Here is an 18,352-nt window from a genome sequence, read left to right on the forward strand (position 1 = left end):
ACAAATTTAGGTTAAGAAAAATGAAAAAAAAAATCAATATAGTTATAATAAAGTTTTTGCTCTTTTTCCTAACGTGATCTCACATAAGTTACCACCAGTCGCAATTGGCTTACATGATACTTGAAATATGATTACATGTCGAAGTTAAAAATAAAATGTTCAATTAAAAAGTTCAGCCTATGATTATGTATCCACTTATATTCAAATGGTTATCAATTGATTCCGTATTCAAAAAAATAATAATCATCTTAAAATTGTTAATTGAGCCGCGCCATGGGAAAACCAACATAGTGGGTATGCGACCAGCATTGATCCAGACCAGCCTGCGCATCCGCGCAGTCTGGTCAGGATCCATGCTGTTCGCTAACAGTTTCTCCAATTCCAATAGGCTTTAAAAGCGAACAGCATGGAGCCTGACCAGACTGCGCGGATGCGTAGGCTGGTCTGGATCCATGCTGGTCGCATACCCACTATGTTGGTTTTCTCATGGCACGGCTCTTATGTTTTTTTATTTCTATTAATTCTTCGAATTTGAAAGTTTTTTTTATTTGAAAATATCAAGTGGTTCGGATGTTTAATGCAGCGGCCAGATTTGATAGAGAGGGGACGTGTAGCGGGGAGGAGTGTTTTACACTAAGTCTTGAATGTTTTATCTGTTCTACTCTTTGTGGAATTAAGTTAATTCATAATTTTTCTACTAAATTACGGATAATGACTCCTGTGCACGATACGTTTTCGATATGAAAATGATCCAGCATGTAAATATAAGAAATAGTCCTTGATTTGATTCATATCTTACAAATCATATATTTTTTGTAACTACGCTTTCACCGTTTTAAAAGGAAATGTCCATTAAAGTTCCAAATAGATTTTAAAATACTAGAAATGTTTATTTTTGATTAAAAAAACCAGCTCCGCTACATAATAAATTAATCCGAGTGCGTTCTTATATTATGGCATTGTTGAACGTAGGCATTTAAAGTATATCACATCAAAGCCATCTTATATGCTTCATTAAATTTTATGATCCGCTCTAATTAGGGGACACCTTCGAAAGGGTCTTAATACCTAGGTGTCCTATCTTTTATCATGTCATTTTCGTAAAGTTTGACATTTTGAAATGCAAGGAACAAGTTTTATATGTGTATGATGTGTGGAAATAGACTGGAAATGCTTGTTCTTTTCTGACGAAAATAAGAATAAAGCAGGTTTTTCAGGCAAGATATGATTCAAAAACATACATGTCTTTAATCAAAATATACTGTATAATAAATTACTTGACTGAAATCATCTTTATAGTTGCAAAATAATTCGCAATGGTATGATAATTTTATGTAGGTTTTCTTATCGTTGAGAGTTCTTTTGCCACACGTAAAGAGCGCATGCTCGTTAAAATCAAAACATCCGCTTAGCAACCGAGTTTTTGTAAAAAGGTCTATGCTATTTTTCCTTTTGTAATTGACATCTGTTTTCTAAATATCGATATTGTCTGTAAAAAGCAAGAAAGATAATTAAGAACGTCTTCATCTCGAAAAGTGATTTTGATGTTTAGTTAAATGAAATCTTAGACTGGATTTCAGTTGCGAACGGATGCAGCTCACACCTGAACGACAAAACATTGGGAAAAACAGTGTTTAAGATACATTATTTCACTTCTAACTTAGTGAAACTTACACCCTTGGTGAAGGTCACTACCGTGATGTTTGACGCTATGTCAGGTATTAGTACTTGTGACGTACATACAGGGATTCTGCTTCATAATACCGTCTCACTTTCAGTCAAGGGAAACCAATCGGGTTATGTTAGAATTATGATTATAGTATTGTTAACTTCCCTTATACGGACTGGTGAAAATGCAACATCATATTAATATGCCAGGGCATTTATCAGTACTAATGATTAATCGTAATCAATTACTTATAACGTCATTCGGCAGGGCAAAAGTTAAAATTATTTCATCGCAATTTAGATTTGGTTTGAAATTTCAAAGCAGTTAAAAGTACACCCCTGCGACAAGATGTATGAAAATGTTTCATATGACTTCAATGTTTTTTTATCTTTGACCATTAGCTTGCAGGCAGCAAGTGATTCTGCCTTTGCGACCAGAGTAGACCAAGATCAGCTATTCAGTCAGCAAATTGTTTGATAAACAATCCTTCGAATAATAAATCGTACTGCACAAATTGATAGAAAGACCAGTCCATGGCAGACCAGTCTGTGCGGCGTAGTTTAAATTTATGAGTAGTACTAAAATTTATCATGCCATTACTATAACAACTACCTCATAAAGCCTGTCTGAGAATAGCAGCCTTTCTCAGGACAGTGATTTGAAAACACTTTACACTGTGTAAACTTATGATAAAGTCCAAGGATATCTGATTACTATAAAATAAAAGCAGAAACACAAAGGCTAACCCGACATCTCTGTTCTGCTGAACATGAATGAATAATTTTACTTTGCTGCCAAGTGAAGTTTTATCCGAAGTTCAGTTGCAATTTCAAGGATATCCATTCTCGCCAAGAAAACGTAATATACACGCCATAATGCCGCTTGGCAGAAAAATAGGCATTACCGTTTCCTCGATGATTTTATTCAATAAAATTCCATTCCAGATGCAATACTGGTATTCCTAGATGTAAGTGCAGAGAGCTAAAATCCGGAACAAACGCTTTACGTTTCTACGAGCGTTTCCGCTAATATAAAAAAACTTTTTTGTGGTAATTGCAAATACGGTAGGCATACGCTATACATTAGTGACATGGTCTCACGTACCTAATAAGAGCGCGTTTATAAAATAATTGCGAAAGGAGTTATTCTCAAAAACAAGACGGCGTCGTTTTGAAAAAAATAAAATAAAAAAGAAGTCCGGCAAAAGAGCAAAATTTATTTTACCCCTACGTTTTGCCCTTTATTTCGCATGAAGGTAGGATAAAAGTTGTTAATAATGGCATGATAAATTGAATAACAGGTAACTGTCTTTGGAGAAAGAGATTTCTCATTCTCGGCTAGATATGGTCCGGAAGAAGCTCGGCAAACCTCGCTCCTTCCAGGACAAAACCTAGCTTCGTCTGAGAAACCCTTTGTCAAAAGACAGTAATCTGTTATTCTCTATATATGTGCATTTTCATTTCTTGAGTGCTATCTATGATAAATGATAAATTGAATCAAACTTATCTAAGTAAAAACGTAGTATCGGGAATGGTTACATTGGATCTTTATCGTAATCAGTCAAATGTTAACGGTAATCGAATAAAGTTGTTCTTGTTTATAGAGTGCAGACATTGAACAGATAAAATTCGAGATGTTTCCTTTGCAAAAATATTCGTTCAGACAGGCACGTTTGGGAAAGTGCAAAGAAGTGGCAAAGAGCAATGTTAGGAGATGGTGTTTGAAAATGCAACATCTTCTGTGTGAAGTAGTTCGTTTTTTGTTGGCTTTCTTTGATGAAACGTTGTCATGTTCCGGGCTAAAATAACAAAGACACGTGGTATTTCTTTATACTGGAAATGACGTGTCTATGCTTTTTGAAAAAGTTAAGTTTTCAATTACATGTATAATCGTATACAGATTTTCGGATTTCTATTTATTTGATTGAAACCCAAGCAAAGTGACAGCTTCACTGAATATGTCCTTATGTCAAAAGCCGGTGCTAGGGACATGAGGTGTGTTTTTATATTTTACCACCTCTCATTAGGCGGCAAGTCAATGCCTTTGCAACCAGTACAGACCCAGAATAATAAATGGTATTGCCCAAATTAAATGTTAAAGGGACATATACAACGAAGTTTGCCGCCATTTTGCTTGGTTATAGGTTTGATTTAAAGCTAAGACTGACAATGGTGTTTCAGCGTTAGCAAAGATTGCCATCATAGGTTATTTCTAGGCCATTTTTTCAAAGAAATATAGGTATGATAGACAGTAGTTTTGCAAAGTTTGCAAAAAAAATCTAATGCTAGGTTAAAGTACCTTTATAATAAGAAAGTTTTCCTTACTCAGCACTTCAATACATTTCTTGTTATGTTCCTTATTCAATGTCATTATGATTATGCTTGTTTTATATGTTACAAGGGTCTGACTCAGTTGTTTAAAACTAACCACAAACAACATAGAATAGGTTAAGATTTGTTCTTAACCTTGAAGCAAAGTCGGACATTGGGCCAGACCACTTTCGTTCTCCTAAATAACAGCCATTCAACAAACGTGTAGATTTTTAAGTATTCTAAGTGAAGAATAGGCTAGCTCCGGACCATAAGGGAGACCATTTTATCCCCCCCGGCCAGTGTACATTCATACAGTATAAGGTTTAGTCGTAAGGGTGCTTTTGCTATCCCAACGGTTAAAGTATTTGGGTCAAAATACTTCCTGCTACATAGAGTGTTTATTATGAAACAATCTATGTACTATTACTCAGATTAATAAGATACCACTATTAAAAGAAAAGTTAGGGGTTATTTCCTGGAATATTTGACATAGCCTCTCTGTCTGTCTGTCTGTCCCTGCCTGCCTGCCTATTTATCTATAATAAACCAATAAGTATTTATCCACAGTAAACCAATAATAAAGCAGTGTTTAAACCTACAAAGGGACTACATTTAAAACTAAAAAAGAACTGCATTTAAAACTTGATTGTCACCAGACTAGAACAGAAAAGAGCGGACACAGTGGTTCATTGGTAACACTACTTGACTACGAAACCAAGGGGTCGTGAGTTCGAACCCCCGCTTTTCCAACTACTATCATTGGGATAAGAGTCCCGTGTATGGGTGCTTTACACCTGGCATGCTTACTAGCAGACACTACTGTACCAAACAGGAACAGAACGGAACAGATATTTTATTAACGTCTATAATACATGTATCCTGTTAATACAAACATGAGGTTATATATATATAATACAGTACAATATATTGAGGGTTCTATAAACTTATCGGGGATTTTCGCAGCCTTCCATATATCAAACTAGGGATAAATTGAAAAAAGTATCAGTTAAAATAGTTGAACGTACCATGAGTGTACTGATTCAACCGGAACTTGAGATTTTATCGTATTTACTATGTATGCTCAACCCAACCTAGTCTATATTGAATTACGGTAAACATTTCAAAATCACGTATACAAACACAAAAGTGTGTCTCAAAAATTGTCTCTCTGTCTGTTTATAACTTCAGCTAAGTGTGAATATTTTACCGGATTTCTGAGCACTTCACAGAGAAAAAAACATAATTCAACAAGCAATAATTATATAATGTGTATTTAGAGATTACATTGATCGAGAAAAAAACAACATGTAACAGTGTTTAAAACTGCATATGAGAATCAAAATGGCGGATAAGGAAGTTAAAATCACCATAAAATGTTATATTTTGATTGTTGTCTTTTCCGATTTGCTTCTAGCAAATGCACTGCATCAAAATTTTCATCAAACAAAACTAGTATTTGAAACTGACGCGTCATCCCTGCCGATGTTTAACCGGCATAACGACATTGAAGAAAACAATGGATATCTCCACAACCTGGCCAAAAGAGCTGTGGCATATGATGATGTGTGTAAAAACCTGAACGATCAGCTGCAACGTAATCTGACGGGTACTTTTATACATCATACTGTAAGTACTTTAAATCATTAATGTATAATCGGTCAGTAATTGTTGTGCTGATTACATGTATCAATTACAGTGAACTTCCAAAATGACCAAGTATGCCTTTTGCCCTACCCGGCGATACGTATTACAGCTGACACAAGCAGAGCTTCCGTAATGTGATTTGTCACACTAGCGGTATGATAATATAACGACTTGATCCATGAATTAAAGAAAGAGCCAATGAATACTCCGTCGTAGCGGTAATTAATGAAAGAAGGAAACAAAGAAAGAAAGCGAGTTGATTTTATATTTTCTGTAACAATTTTGAAACCTGCTGCAATAAAATAGCGATGAAGTTCCACTCAGAAATAACCCACACCTCCTCATACATATACACTCACACCTCCTCATACATATATACTCACACCTCCTCATACATATATACTCACACCTCCTCATATATATATACTCACACCTCCTCATACATATATACTCACACCTCCTCATACATATATACTCTCATACCTCCTCATATATATACACTCATACCTCCTCATACATATATACTCTCATACCTCCTCATATATATACACTCATACCTCCTCATATATATATACTCTCATACCTCCTCATATATATATACTCATACCTCCTCATATATATACACTCATACCTCCTCATACATATATACTCTCATACCTCCTCATATATATACACTCATACCTCCTCATATATATATACTCTCATACCTCCTCATACATATATACTCACACCTCCTCATATATATACACTCATACCTCCTCATACATATATACTCTCATACCTCCTCATATATATATACTCACACCTCCTCATATATATACACTCATACCTCCTCATACATATATACTCTCATACCTCCTCATATATTATATACTCATACCTCCTATAAATACCTCACTCCTACATTATACTCCATCCTCCTCATATATAACTCATACCTCCTCATTATTTACCTCTACCTCCTCATATATATACACTCAACCTCCTCATATATAATCTATACCTCCTCATATACACTCCACCTCCTATATATATAACCTCACATACCTCCTCATATATATACACTCATACCTCCTCATACATATATACTCACACCTCTCCATATATATACACTCATACCTCCTCATACATATATACTCTCATACCTCCTCATATATATATACTCACACCTCCTCATATATATATACACTCACACCTCCTCATACATAATATACTCCACCTCCTCTATATATATACTCACACCTCCCATATATATATACACTCACACTCTCATACATATACCTCACACCTCCTCATACATATATACTACACTCCTCATATATAATACTCCAATCCTCATATATATATACTCACACCTCCTCATATATATATACTCACACCTCCTCATATATATACACTCACACCTCCTCATATATATACACTCACACCTCCTCATATATATATACTCACACCTCCTCATATATATACACTCACACCTCCTCATATATATATACTCACACCTCCTCATATATATATACTCACACCTCCTCATATATATAACTCCACCTCTCATATATATATACATCACACCTCCTCATATATATACCTCACACCTCCTCATAATATAACTCACACCTCCTCATATATATATACTCACACCTCCTCATATATATACACTCACACCTCCTCATACATATATACTCACACCTCCTCATATATATACACTCACACCTCCTCATATATATATACTCACACCTCCTCATATATATACACTCACACCTCCTCATATATATATACTCACACCTCCTCATACATATACACTCACACCTCCTCATATATATACACTCACACCTCCTCATATATATATATATACTCACACCTCCTCATATAATACACTCACCTCTCATATATATAACTCACACCTCCTCATATATATAATCACTACCTCCTCATATATATACACTCACACCCCCTCATATATATATACATACTCACCCCTCCTCATATATATACACTCACACCTCCTCATATATATATACTCACACCTCCTCATATTTTATATACTCAACACCTCCTCATAATATAACTCACACCTCCTCATTATATACACTCACACCTCCTCATATATATAACTCACACCTCCTCATAATATATACACTCACACCTCCTCATATAATATAACTCACACCTCCTCCATATATATACATCACACCTCATATATATATACTCCACCTCCTCATATATATACACTCACAACTCCTCATATATATATAACTCACACCTCCTCATATATATATACTCACACCTCCTCATATTATATATACTTAATACACTCACAACCTCCTCATAATAACTACTCATATATACTCACACCTCCTCATATATATATACTCACACCTCCTCATAATAATATACTCACACCTCCTCATATATATACACTCACACCTTCCTCATAAAATAATATACTCAACCTCCTCATATATATACAAACTCACACCTTCAAAATAACTCACACACTCCTCATATTATCAAATTCTTAAACGCTCCTATATATATAATGCACATATTAAATCAAAGGTTTACTTTGGTCATGTATCGTCACAGATCTGTTGAAAAATATTTCTATGCAAACTAAAAGTGGTTAGCTGACAGATTTCACTCCTGTGTGTAAATTATTTGCCGTGAGGGGTAGCCCGCCCGCATAATTCAACAGGAAGAGCGCAGATCTACAAATCCCGGGATCGCGAGTTCGATCCCCGGGCGGGGCGTATCTTCTCCGTAAACATTTGATAAATGTGTCTTCCCATACAATGCGAAATGTCAGGTTTTATCAAATAATCATCTTTCTCACACGAAAGTAAACGTAAACAACATATAATGTTTGCAAACGAAAATTCAAACTGCGTAAATTGCTTTGGTATTTCGGTATCCTGATCTGGATGCAGATTGATAGATCGAATAGTACTCTCTCGTATGTAAGGATCTGTGATGTCACCGATAAGGTCTGCTATCTAAAAATAGCACAGGACTCAATTTGCGGACAAACAATCGGTGCATTCACTGTACAATAGCATAAGTAAACCTTAGATTTGGCAGTTATTTTTGTTCAAATTTCTAGCCTGCACATCGCAAACAAATGTTTTTTCTTCACTTTTTAATTTCAGTAAACTAGACCGAGAAACAAATAGTCTTTATTTTTTTAACATACCTATTTTTCATCAATATATGAATGGATAATGTTATTATATTATTCTGTTCATTTTGTGACACATCCAGTTTTCAGATATATTTAGGTAAACAAAAAGATGCCCACTCGCAAAAATTTATCAACAAAAATGTTTAGACAGAACAGAAAAAAAATCCCAATTGTTCTTCTTAGTTACCGTCATATATCAACACCATATTTTTGTAATTTGTTTCATCCTTTAGTGTTTATAATTTTAATACTTGAGAATGTAAAAAAATCTTATTATCGCATAATTGAGTTTACTAAAATTTCAAAATGTGATGAACAACATGTATGTTCTAAAGTAAACTGTCATACACATTTCATATTCGGCCACATATTCAGTTCTTCGTTGAAACAATTAACACCTCTGTGATATACATATGTTCTGTTTTATTACAAATGACCCCTTGGTATGACAAATAGATATTTGACTTTCGGAGGTAATATTTAGATGTTATCTGATAAAACATGTTGCTAAACTAATGCAGCACCATTTTTTCCTATCAAATCATACATAAATATATATTTTCAATAAGGAAATGTTTGACGGACACCGACCACAGCTGATATCTCAACCACCTCATTGGGGATCATCATCAAGTTTGCGTCTTGTGTTTTGTGAATCAGTTTTTTAACCATAAATGCTTCTTTCGGCGTTTCGAAACTCAAAAATATTGTAATTTGTTATTAAGAGTTTAAACTGTTCTTCTGATGCAAGATTTTAATAGTATTAATTGCAGAATATGGGGTAATGTGCATGCAACATACTTTTTAACAGTGCTCTTTATTTGCTTACCCTGTTTTGAATCGTCTCGCTAAAAAAGTACGTCATTTTGTATATTTCCTTCATTTGTTCCAATATGTTTCTTTAATTAGTTATTGTTTCTTCTATTCATTCTGTTAACAGGTGAGACAATACAGGTGGCATGTTACATTTTAATACCCTTCGAAGTTTACTATACTGAGATTGTCCTTGTCCGCAATTCGCGCATTGCATTATGGTATAACTACTGTGTGTTCTATTTATAGAACACGAGAGAGTGCTATTGCACATCGATATTGACATTTAATGTTATATAAAGCGCTAGCTTTATTTACTTGTGAACTCGTATGACTCACTGGCACCAGAACAGAAAGAAAATGTCTCTGTACATGTTATACCCTACACCTGGTATTCTATTAGAACCCTGGTCATGAACGGGAAAATATACTAACCCGTTCCGATCGCGTATTTCATACCTAAATCATGCGGTTCGGTGAACCTTATGAAAACATAGCTATGATGTAAATATAATCATATAAATTAAAATCATAAAAATCACTTTCAGCAGTGATATGTGATTGAAATTTTAATTGAAAACATTCAAATTGTGAATTAAAGATATCCAGATAAGATAATTTTGATTCATCAACAGCTTTTAAAACTCCATTTGTAACATTAAGTGTTAAAATAACATTTTGCTTCTAGGTTTTCTTTCGATGTGGAGATACCTGGTTATCAAATGAAAGTTCATTTTTGAGTACAAGCTATGAAATGGACTAAGGCAGTCTGACATTGTGGAAACTTTTACTTGCAGCAATTAAAAACACATGTATTTACAATATGTAATAGTACAGAAAGAAATAACAATTAAAGACACCAGTCAAATAATTAAGTATTAAAATTTTAGGTTTATCTGACCGCTATCTCATTTGTATTTGCTTAGTTAATTAAGTATAATATGTTGCGCAAAGGAACATCTGGTTGTATATCAGTATGGATAGCGCACACTGCATGCAGTTATGTAAATTCGCATTTCTGTGATCAAAAGTATTCACAAAATTATTTCCGAAAAAGTCAACGTTATAAAATAGGTTTGTAGAATTGAAATTCGATGATTTATTTAAAAATCTAGTTCATTTTCTTTCATTTCTTTTCATCATAAAGTTTTTCTAACTGACCCATATACAGGCGCGGATACCTGCTGTGTTTACAGAAGTTTTATGGTATGATCATGCTGACGGCTACTATACTTGACACTTTGCTATTAATCAGAAACACATTACACGCTTATATACTAAGCAAAACAGCCAACCTGTTATATGCTATTTTATTTTAATCAATATTAATGTAATATAAAATCCATTTTAAATTAAAAGATACCAAGTTAAAAGATATATCAAGTCAGTCCATTGTTCACATTTAGACTTAGAATAGTTTTGACAACTATTTGTTAGACTGTAAGTTTCGTAAACATGATAATTAAAATTAAGTACTCGAATCTATGTGTCAGTAGTATATTTTATATACTTTCAGTAGTGTTAAATTTATCTATCAGTCAATTATATCATATAGCAATCTTGTAATACATATAATAACAGTAAAAATAATACAGTTGTGTGTCATATAGCTGTGATTTATTCTGTTATGCATTGATCCGATTCTGATAAATAACTGTGGAAGCGAAAACCCTGTAAAAGCCGATAAGAATTCTGATTTTGTTTATAATCGCTATACTGAATCTCAAACGTTGTACTATTTTTATTTCGCACGCGCTAATATCTCATTTATTTCACTTTTTACAAAAATGCAACCGATATATTCTGTCAGTCACAGTGTAGCGCGGATGTTAAATTCACAAAACTATAAACTGTGATTTTTGACATTTCACATGTAACAATCTGTTACATTCTAAGACCGAATATTTCAGTGACACGTGCATCATGGTTGCGACAATTTACATTTTTGACCGTAACAATGACATGTGGCTGTGACATTGACCGCAATACACAGTAATATTTGACACCAGATTTTTTTACATAAAATAAACGATATGTAACGCAAAATGCGATAAAGGCAATATTTTAAACCTTTATTTTTAAACAATCAGTCAAAAAAACGTTAGCTATACAATTGTATTCCAGCATTAATAATTCTAACATCTTTGCTTCTACTACGGAATACTTCAAGCAAGACAGCAAGACTCTTATCAGCTAACCGAACATAACTCGGACATTTTGGACAGAGTGGCTAAAATGCAATTTTAGCCATTTTTAAATGCAAATGGAAGCAAGATGCTATTGAATTACTTTAAATATTTTTGTATCATCATTCTCTTTGTTTGTTATACTTTCACGTCATAACAGTGATAAAATTTGTTTCAGAGGAGAAACAGTATTAAATGTCCTTTAAAGTTAGCGAAAGACGTGGTTTGCTTGCATTTTATATAGGTTACATAGGGAAATACGGTATGATTTTGATCATCTTTGCTGAATGAAGCGTCTGCTGGATTGGAATTGTCGTCCATTGTGTACGATACTAAGCAAGCTCGAATACCAATACCTAAGTTATGCAGTTATGCTCGACCAGACTCTCTTTGATTGATAAAAATATACGAGAATCCTCGGTGACTTTAGTTGTTTTTTGTTTGAAAATTGATAAGAGCTGCTGAAGTGTAAAAATATTGCGTTAAAATTCCGAAGTTTTTGAAGGACTTGGTATTTTTTTTTAAAATCCAACTTATACTAAACATTAACAGGTAAGAATAGAAGCTTTGAGCACAGGAAAAAAAAGTTAGCATGAATTCTCCCGCATTGAGCGTACGCACGTATTTACCTAACCCTAAACATTAATCAGTATATGAGCCGTGCCATGAGAAAATCAACATAGTGGCTTTGCGACCAGCATGGATCCAGACCAGCCTGCGCATCCGCGCAGTCTGGTCAGGATCCATGCTGTTCGCTTTCAAGGCCTATTGCAATTAGTGAAACCGTTAGCGAACAGCATGGATCCTGACCAGACTGCGCGGATGCGCAGGCTGGTCTGGATCCATGCTGGTTGCAAAGCCACTATGTTGGTTTTTAATACATTTATATATACAGGCTGGTAACGATCGGGCTTTCGACATAAAAAGTAATGTTTCTTGAAAAATAATGAGGATATTTCTTTCAAACTTGGTCCATTTATTAAGCATTGCATATGATACAAATTAAAATAAAAATAACTTGGTTGCCTTCAGTTTTGGTAGAATTACTTCCCTTTTTTAGACTTTTATGATGCATAATTTCTGAAGTCCAAAATATATGTTTTAATGCAATGTTTAAAACAGAAAAGGGTTCAATGGCTTTCTATTGTCCTAAACTTGTGCGCCAATACCTTTATTCTATATATTTAGGGTTAATACTTTGTTTCTAGTGCATATATATGAACAATATTTTTACAGCTTACATTTCTCTATAATGTTGTAAGTGAGAGCACAGTAAAATGTATAAATTTATGTACTAGCGCAATAATTTAAAGCATTAGAAAGTTATTGAACCATTTTTGTTTGGGGCATGCTTACCCACATTTATTCTATTTTCAACTACTTAGACAAAACTGTGTATAATAGAATATACTCTTGCTCAAATAACTTCTATCCCAAGTGACAGTAAAAACAGCAGACTGCATAAGTAAAATACAAATAGGTTCAGTTTGAGGCTTCAGTGTACCAATGTACTCAACATCTTGTCTTAAGTCAGAACACCAGAACACTAAGAAAAAGCTTTTTAGAGTGCAAGACAAAAATTCAAACCCTCCGTCCGTTTTGAAGGATTTCAAAGAAAAGCGTCCCATGCATCGTCACAAACGAAAACGTAGCTACTCATTGCACAGGAGTTAATAGTCAAACATGCTCTGTGAATTATACCTTTTGCATTCTATTTGTTAAGATACGAGCTATATGGCCGAGGGAAGTACGTACGCCTTTAGTATCTTGAAGAATGAAATGGGTTCAATCGCTAAGGTGACTATGTCTTAGACAAATTATGTAGAGAGCTGGTGAGACTTCTACATCTCAAGCTATAGTTGGAACACAGTTTGAATGCTACTGTCATACGTAGCATTCAGCTACCATGTATGTTTAACTCCGATGCCTTGGCTGTACTTCGCTAGTAAATTTCTCAGTAGATTACCAAACTGTGTGTCTCTGTCTCAGGTTCCGATACTCAGCCTATATGCTTAAGTCTCTCTCATTCCTTCTAAGCGCTGGCCCTAAAGCTCGTACGTAGTAGTTTACAACGAGTACTTGCTCTGACATATAGTTGGTCATCATTTACTTTTGTATATAACATAACGTTTGATACTGGGATCCAGCTATTACTATGTTTAACCCAAATCAGTTATATATGACCCACTTCTATTATTTATAACAATTAATTATAATTATAGTAATAACAGAATGTAGATTTAATCTTCCACTGTCTTTGCTTATGTATCACTGTTTTCAATGCGTTGTTTGTCTGTCCGTTTTTCCGTCCGTCCGTCTTTCCGTCCGTCCGAATCCATATCTAGTAGTTAGGATTATTTAAAAAAATCATATACATATGTATTTACCACTATGGGGTCATGCGGCCCGTCAAGTCACATTAATATTGCCCAAGTGACACCAGAGTTATGACCCTTAGAAGTTTCCAGTGTTAACTATATAGGTTACTATAAATATGACAATTTCTGCTTCATAATTTGTGATATATTTGACCTAGAAATATGAAACTTAAATTGAATTTAGATCACCATAATGTGGTAGTGCACACACAATTTCGTCAGGACCTCTTCAGTAATTCAGAGTTATTGACCTTTGATTTTTAAAAATCAACATATTTTTACATAACAAACTAACCAATCAGTAGAATTTCATTAAACTTCTTTCATTCTTTTCCATGAACATTTATTGTAAACATGTGAAGTTGTGTACCCACACCTGGTCACCCCCATCGCCTTGGTAACACCCCCCTTTCCCCTTCCACCACCCCCCAAAAATCATTTCTTATTTTAATTTTTTCAAACGTTCCATAAACATTTATCAACTTGTAAAGTTTTATCCTTCCCCACCTAACTCCTCCACCCAGTCACCACCACTACCCCGATCATGAAGCATCTCTGCCCCAACCCCTCCCCCAACATTTTTTCTACATTATTTATTTTCCATCAATATTATCAACATGAGAAGTTTTGTATCCTTACCCGGTCACGGCCCCCACCCCATCCCATAACCTCGCTCGACCATCCCTCCCTAAAAAAACACAAAACAAACAAACAAACAAAAGAAAACCATTATTTTTCAATTTTGTTTACACCTTTAACATACATTTATTGTGTACACTTAAAACATTTATTTTCTGTTCACTTAATCCTGACTAATTAAATTATTTGCTCCTTAGTTACATTCTTAACTTTTTGCCGAACATATTTCTTAACCATTCCTCATTACAAACCCATTGGGCAGGGGGATACCAATTCATCGAATTTGCTAGTTTGTAAATCACGTTCCAATGGTGTAAGACCAAAAGACCAAAAGATAATAGGTGTGGGTAGATTTCTCGGAAGCACATAGCACAATAAACACAGCCACACCCAACTTACTAACTTAGTTAAACAGATAAATGATACAACAACACTGTAGGGCATCGCCCAAGACATACAAGCACACAAACGCACACATATAAGCAGAAAAAACAATCGTGTACCGCCTTAGGATTCCGGCAGCCAAAATAAAGTGGGATGGGCACGAAAACTTACTCATAGTAAAAGGGGAGGGGATGCCAAAACAAGGGAGCGCAATTGCAAGGGGAAAGGGTGGGGCGGTAGGGGGAGTGATGAAAAGGTGGGAAAAACAACAACAAACAAGACAACATACGCAACATAAAATACAAGACAGACAGAAAACCAGTTGAAAATAGGGGCGCCGCCTTGGCACTGTCAGTAACTTATATAAAGGAAACATGGGGGTTTAAATGCGTTTAGGGAGGCATGCCAACCTCGTACTTACCCTACCCTCAACAAGTTAGACAAGACAATGGTAATAAAATGCCAAGAATAAACAATACTACATACGCAAAATACCACTATATGAGTTTTGTAATTCTATGTTAAAAATACATCCACAACATGATTTTTTTTTCACTCACAATAATTATCATACTACAAGACTATCATAAGTAACATGTTTAATACCACTGTCCCTTTATGTCGTGTATATAGAAGAAGTCGTGTTTGGGTAACCAAGTTACTAGTATATAAAAATAAATAATGTTCTTATTTTTCAGTATATGAAAAGGGGATCAGCATTAGCAGTTGCATGGGTGGGTGAGAATAACAAGGTGAGAATTCTATCATCTGTAATGATCCCCATTCAGCAAGAACATTACATGGTGTTAATTACTTGCCAGGGAATGTTTGAGACTCGACAATTTTAGCTGCTGGTTTTTTGCACCATCAAGAGGAATTTAAAAAGCTAAATACTTAATAAAACGTTTTATATTTGTATTCTTTTCCTTTTTTCACGAAATGGGTATAATAAGAAGTTAAAAAGTACATGTATATAAAATTGCTGTTAGTCTTCATTTTTTTCGTTATAATCTTTGAGGCTCCATAATAGGACAAGCTGCTTTAGTCTGATTACACAAGACTTCGTACAAGCTACAAAATAGGCGACCCATTTAGTTCCATTCAATTAGACTTTGTATGAATTTCAAAATTGTGCAACACCGCTTATTTCCATGTAATGAATATCAAACCAGTTTTACATGTATGCATAGATAAGCAAACACTAAACGTTGACGAAAATAATATCATAAGCATACTGGTATTTTTTATATGTAACCATTTTGTTTGCCTCCTTCGGCTTCGGTATAAAATACGTTTCCAAATCATTTTCCAAATAAAGGTATCCAGAGACAGAGTCTTTCCTGCATTTCATCTTAGACATTTTACTCTTAGTTGCTTTTTAATATTACTGTTTTACCATGCACATTTTTGGTTTAACGTCATATATTTACTGAGATATACTATACTAACTTGTAATTGTCTGTAAGATCCCATAAAAGGAAATATTTATAATGGCACAATTAATGTGATCTTAAAAATCTATCTTAAACAAGTCCTAATACAGATGATTTGACAATTCGCACATGACGTAAATATCTCATTTGCATAACGTTTGCAAAACAATCCAATTTCGACATTTTCTCAGTCTTTCTATACATTTCTGCATATACTCGTACAAGGTACACGCATTTGGACACGTATTTCACATGAACATATTTTTCATGCACTTGCTTCCCAAATTCAGTGTAATCTATACTGACATGGCTTGAAAACTGTTTTTTATACTTCTTTTTTTCTTTTCAATTTGAAATAGGTAAATATTAGGTACTGTTCAAAGCACAGTTACAATATTGTACCATTTCAGAACTTGATTATTGTAACAGTTGTTAATGAGGGATTTGTGGAATATTCAAGACAATCTACTGTATTCAGAAGGTAGGTTTTACTTTTCATGTTGTAAGTTGTTTCTTTCACAATACAGTTTGCGGAGTTATGTTTTCAATTGTAAGAAATGTGTTTAACTTTTGTTAGATATCATTTTTACTTAAGTGTATACATTTAGAAATACATGCTTGATCTTTCTAAAGACTTTGTTAAATAAACATTCAGTAAGTTTTTTCTTCTTCATTTACGTATTTTCATGGACTATATTATGTCAGAATTTTATTATTTTTTCTATCACTTTTATACTAAGATTACATACCAAGATTTTCACCAGAAGCACTCGCAACCGCCTTTTTAAATCCCACCACAAAGGTGGAATTCTCATTTTGTTTATTGTTTTGCAGTGTTGATTATGGTGCAACTTATCTCAATTTAACACAGTCTTTCGGATTATCTGTTATTAAGAAGCACAGTGGGTTACAGCGACATCCAAATGACGCTAACAAGGTAACTGTGTACAATATTTAAAGTGTATTTAAAAATATTTTGTCTTAAGCAGTGATTTGTCATTGAATGAAATCTTTCTTTTGGAGTTAAAGGTCCAATACTAAGGAAAGTGAACATTTTAATTTCTTTTAAAAAGCACAGAAACTATTTCATTTTATTGGAAAACGAAAGTTGGTATGTAGAAATTCGAAATAAATCGCAGTATATGTACAATTATTTTTCTATGAAGTATGAAGAAAGTTAAAAAGACCTGGGGGGTCATTCTGTCGATTAATTGAAATTTCAACATAATACACATACATTTCTTTGAGTTCCAAAGACCTTCTGTAAATTTTGACCTGCCAATCTTCATTATTTAATGTCTTGCAGAAGTCTATGCACTGGCTATGAAAAAAATTGCCAACTCACTTTCCCTTAGTAATGCACCTTTAAGATGCGAATGAATTATATCAAGCAGGCGCAGTCCTACGCATTTAAACGATAAAGACAAATCAATGTATGAGATATATGATTTCATTTCCAACATATTATCAAGGACTGAGTGATATGGGGTATTGTCAACCTTCGAAAAGTAAAAACTCATGTCTTCCTATGTTTATCAGGCTGAGATTAATGCAAAGTTAAACTTTGTCAAACGTCTCGGGAGGAGATTCTTATAGCAAAATCGTGCCCGTGTTTTATCTTCTAAAAGGACCAATTCCTCTATTACCGCCTCGGGTCGTCTGATGGTCTTCAGATTGACAATATCCCATTTATTCCGCGCTGACCAGTGTTGTATAGAC

The 18,352-nt window shown here is 34.3% G+C and overlaps 1 protein-coding gene across 8 annotated transcripts in view; it reads left to right on the forward strand.

Moving 5' to 3' along the window:
* Positions 1-5,104: 5,104 nt before the first annotated feature.
* LOC123529672 (sortilin-like) overlaps positions 5,105-18,352 on the forward strand; it is a 43,954-nt gene continuing 30,706 nt past the window's right edge. For all 8 annotated transcript variants that reach the window (XR_008366680.1, XM_053521250.1, XM_053521251.1 and 5 more), the window contains exons 1-4: positions 5,105-5,607; positions 15,899-15,952; positions 17,044-17,114; positions 17,468-17,570. Coding sequence is in view for 7 of the 8 variants with exons in the window: in XM_053521250.1 (XP_053377225.1) it covers positions 5,311-5,607; positions 15,899-15,952; positions 17,044-17,114; positions 17,468-17,570 (525 nt within the window). In the remaining variant the exon portion in view is untranslated. The remainder of the gene's footprint in view (positions 5,608-15,898; positions 15,953-17,043; positions 17,115-17,467; positions 17,571-18,352) is intronic.

The sequence above is a fragment of the Mercenaria mercenaria genome, chromosome 13 (assembly GCF_021730395.1).
Source record: "Mercenaria mercenaria strain notata chromosome 13, MADL_Memer_1, whole genome shotgun sequence".
Taxonomy (NCBI): domain Eukaryota; kingdom Metazoa; phylum Mollusca; class Bivalvia; order Venerida; family Veneridae; genus Mercenaria; species Mercenaria mercenaria.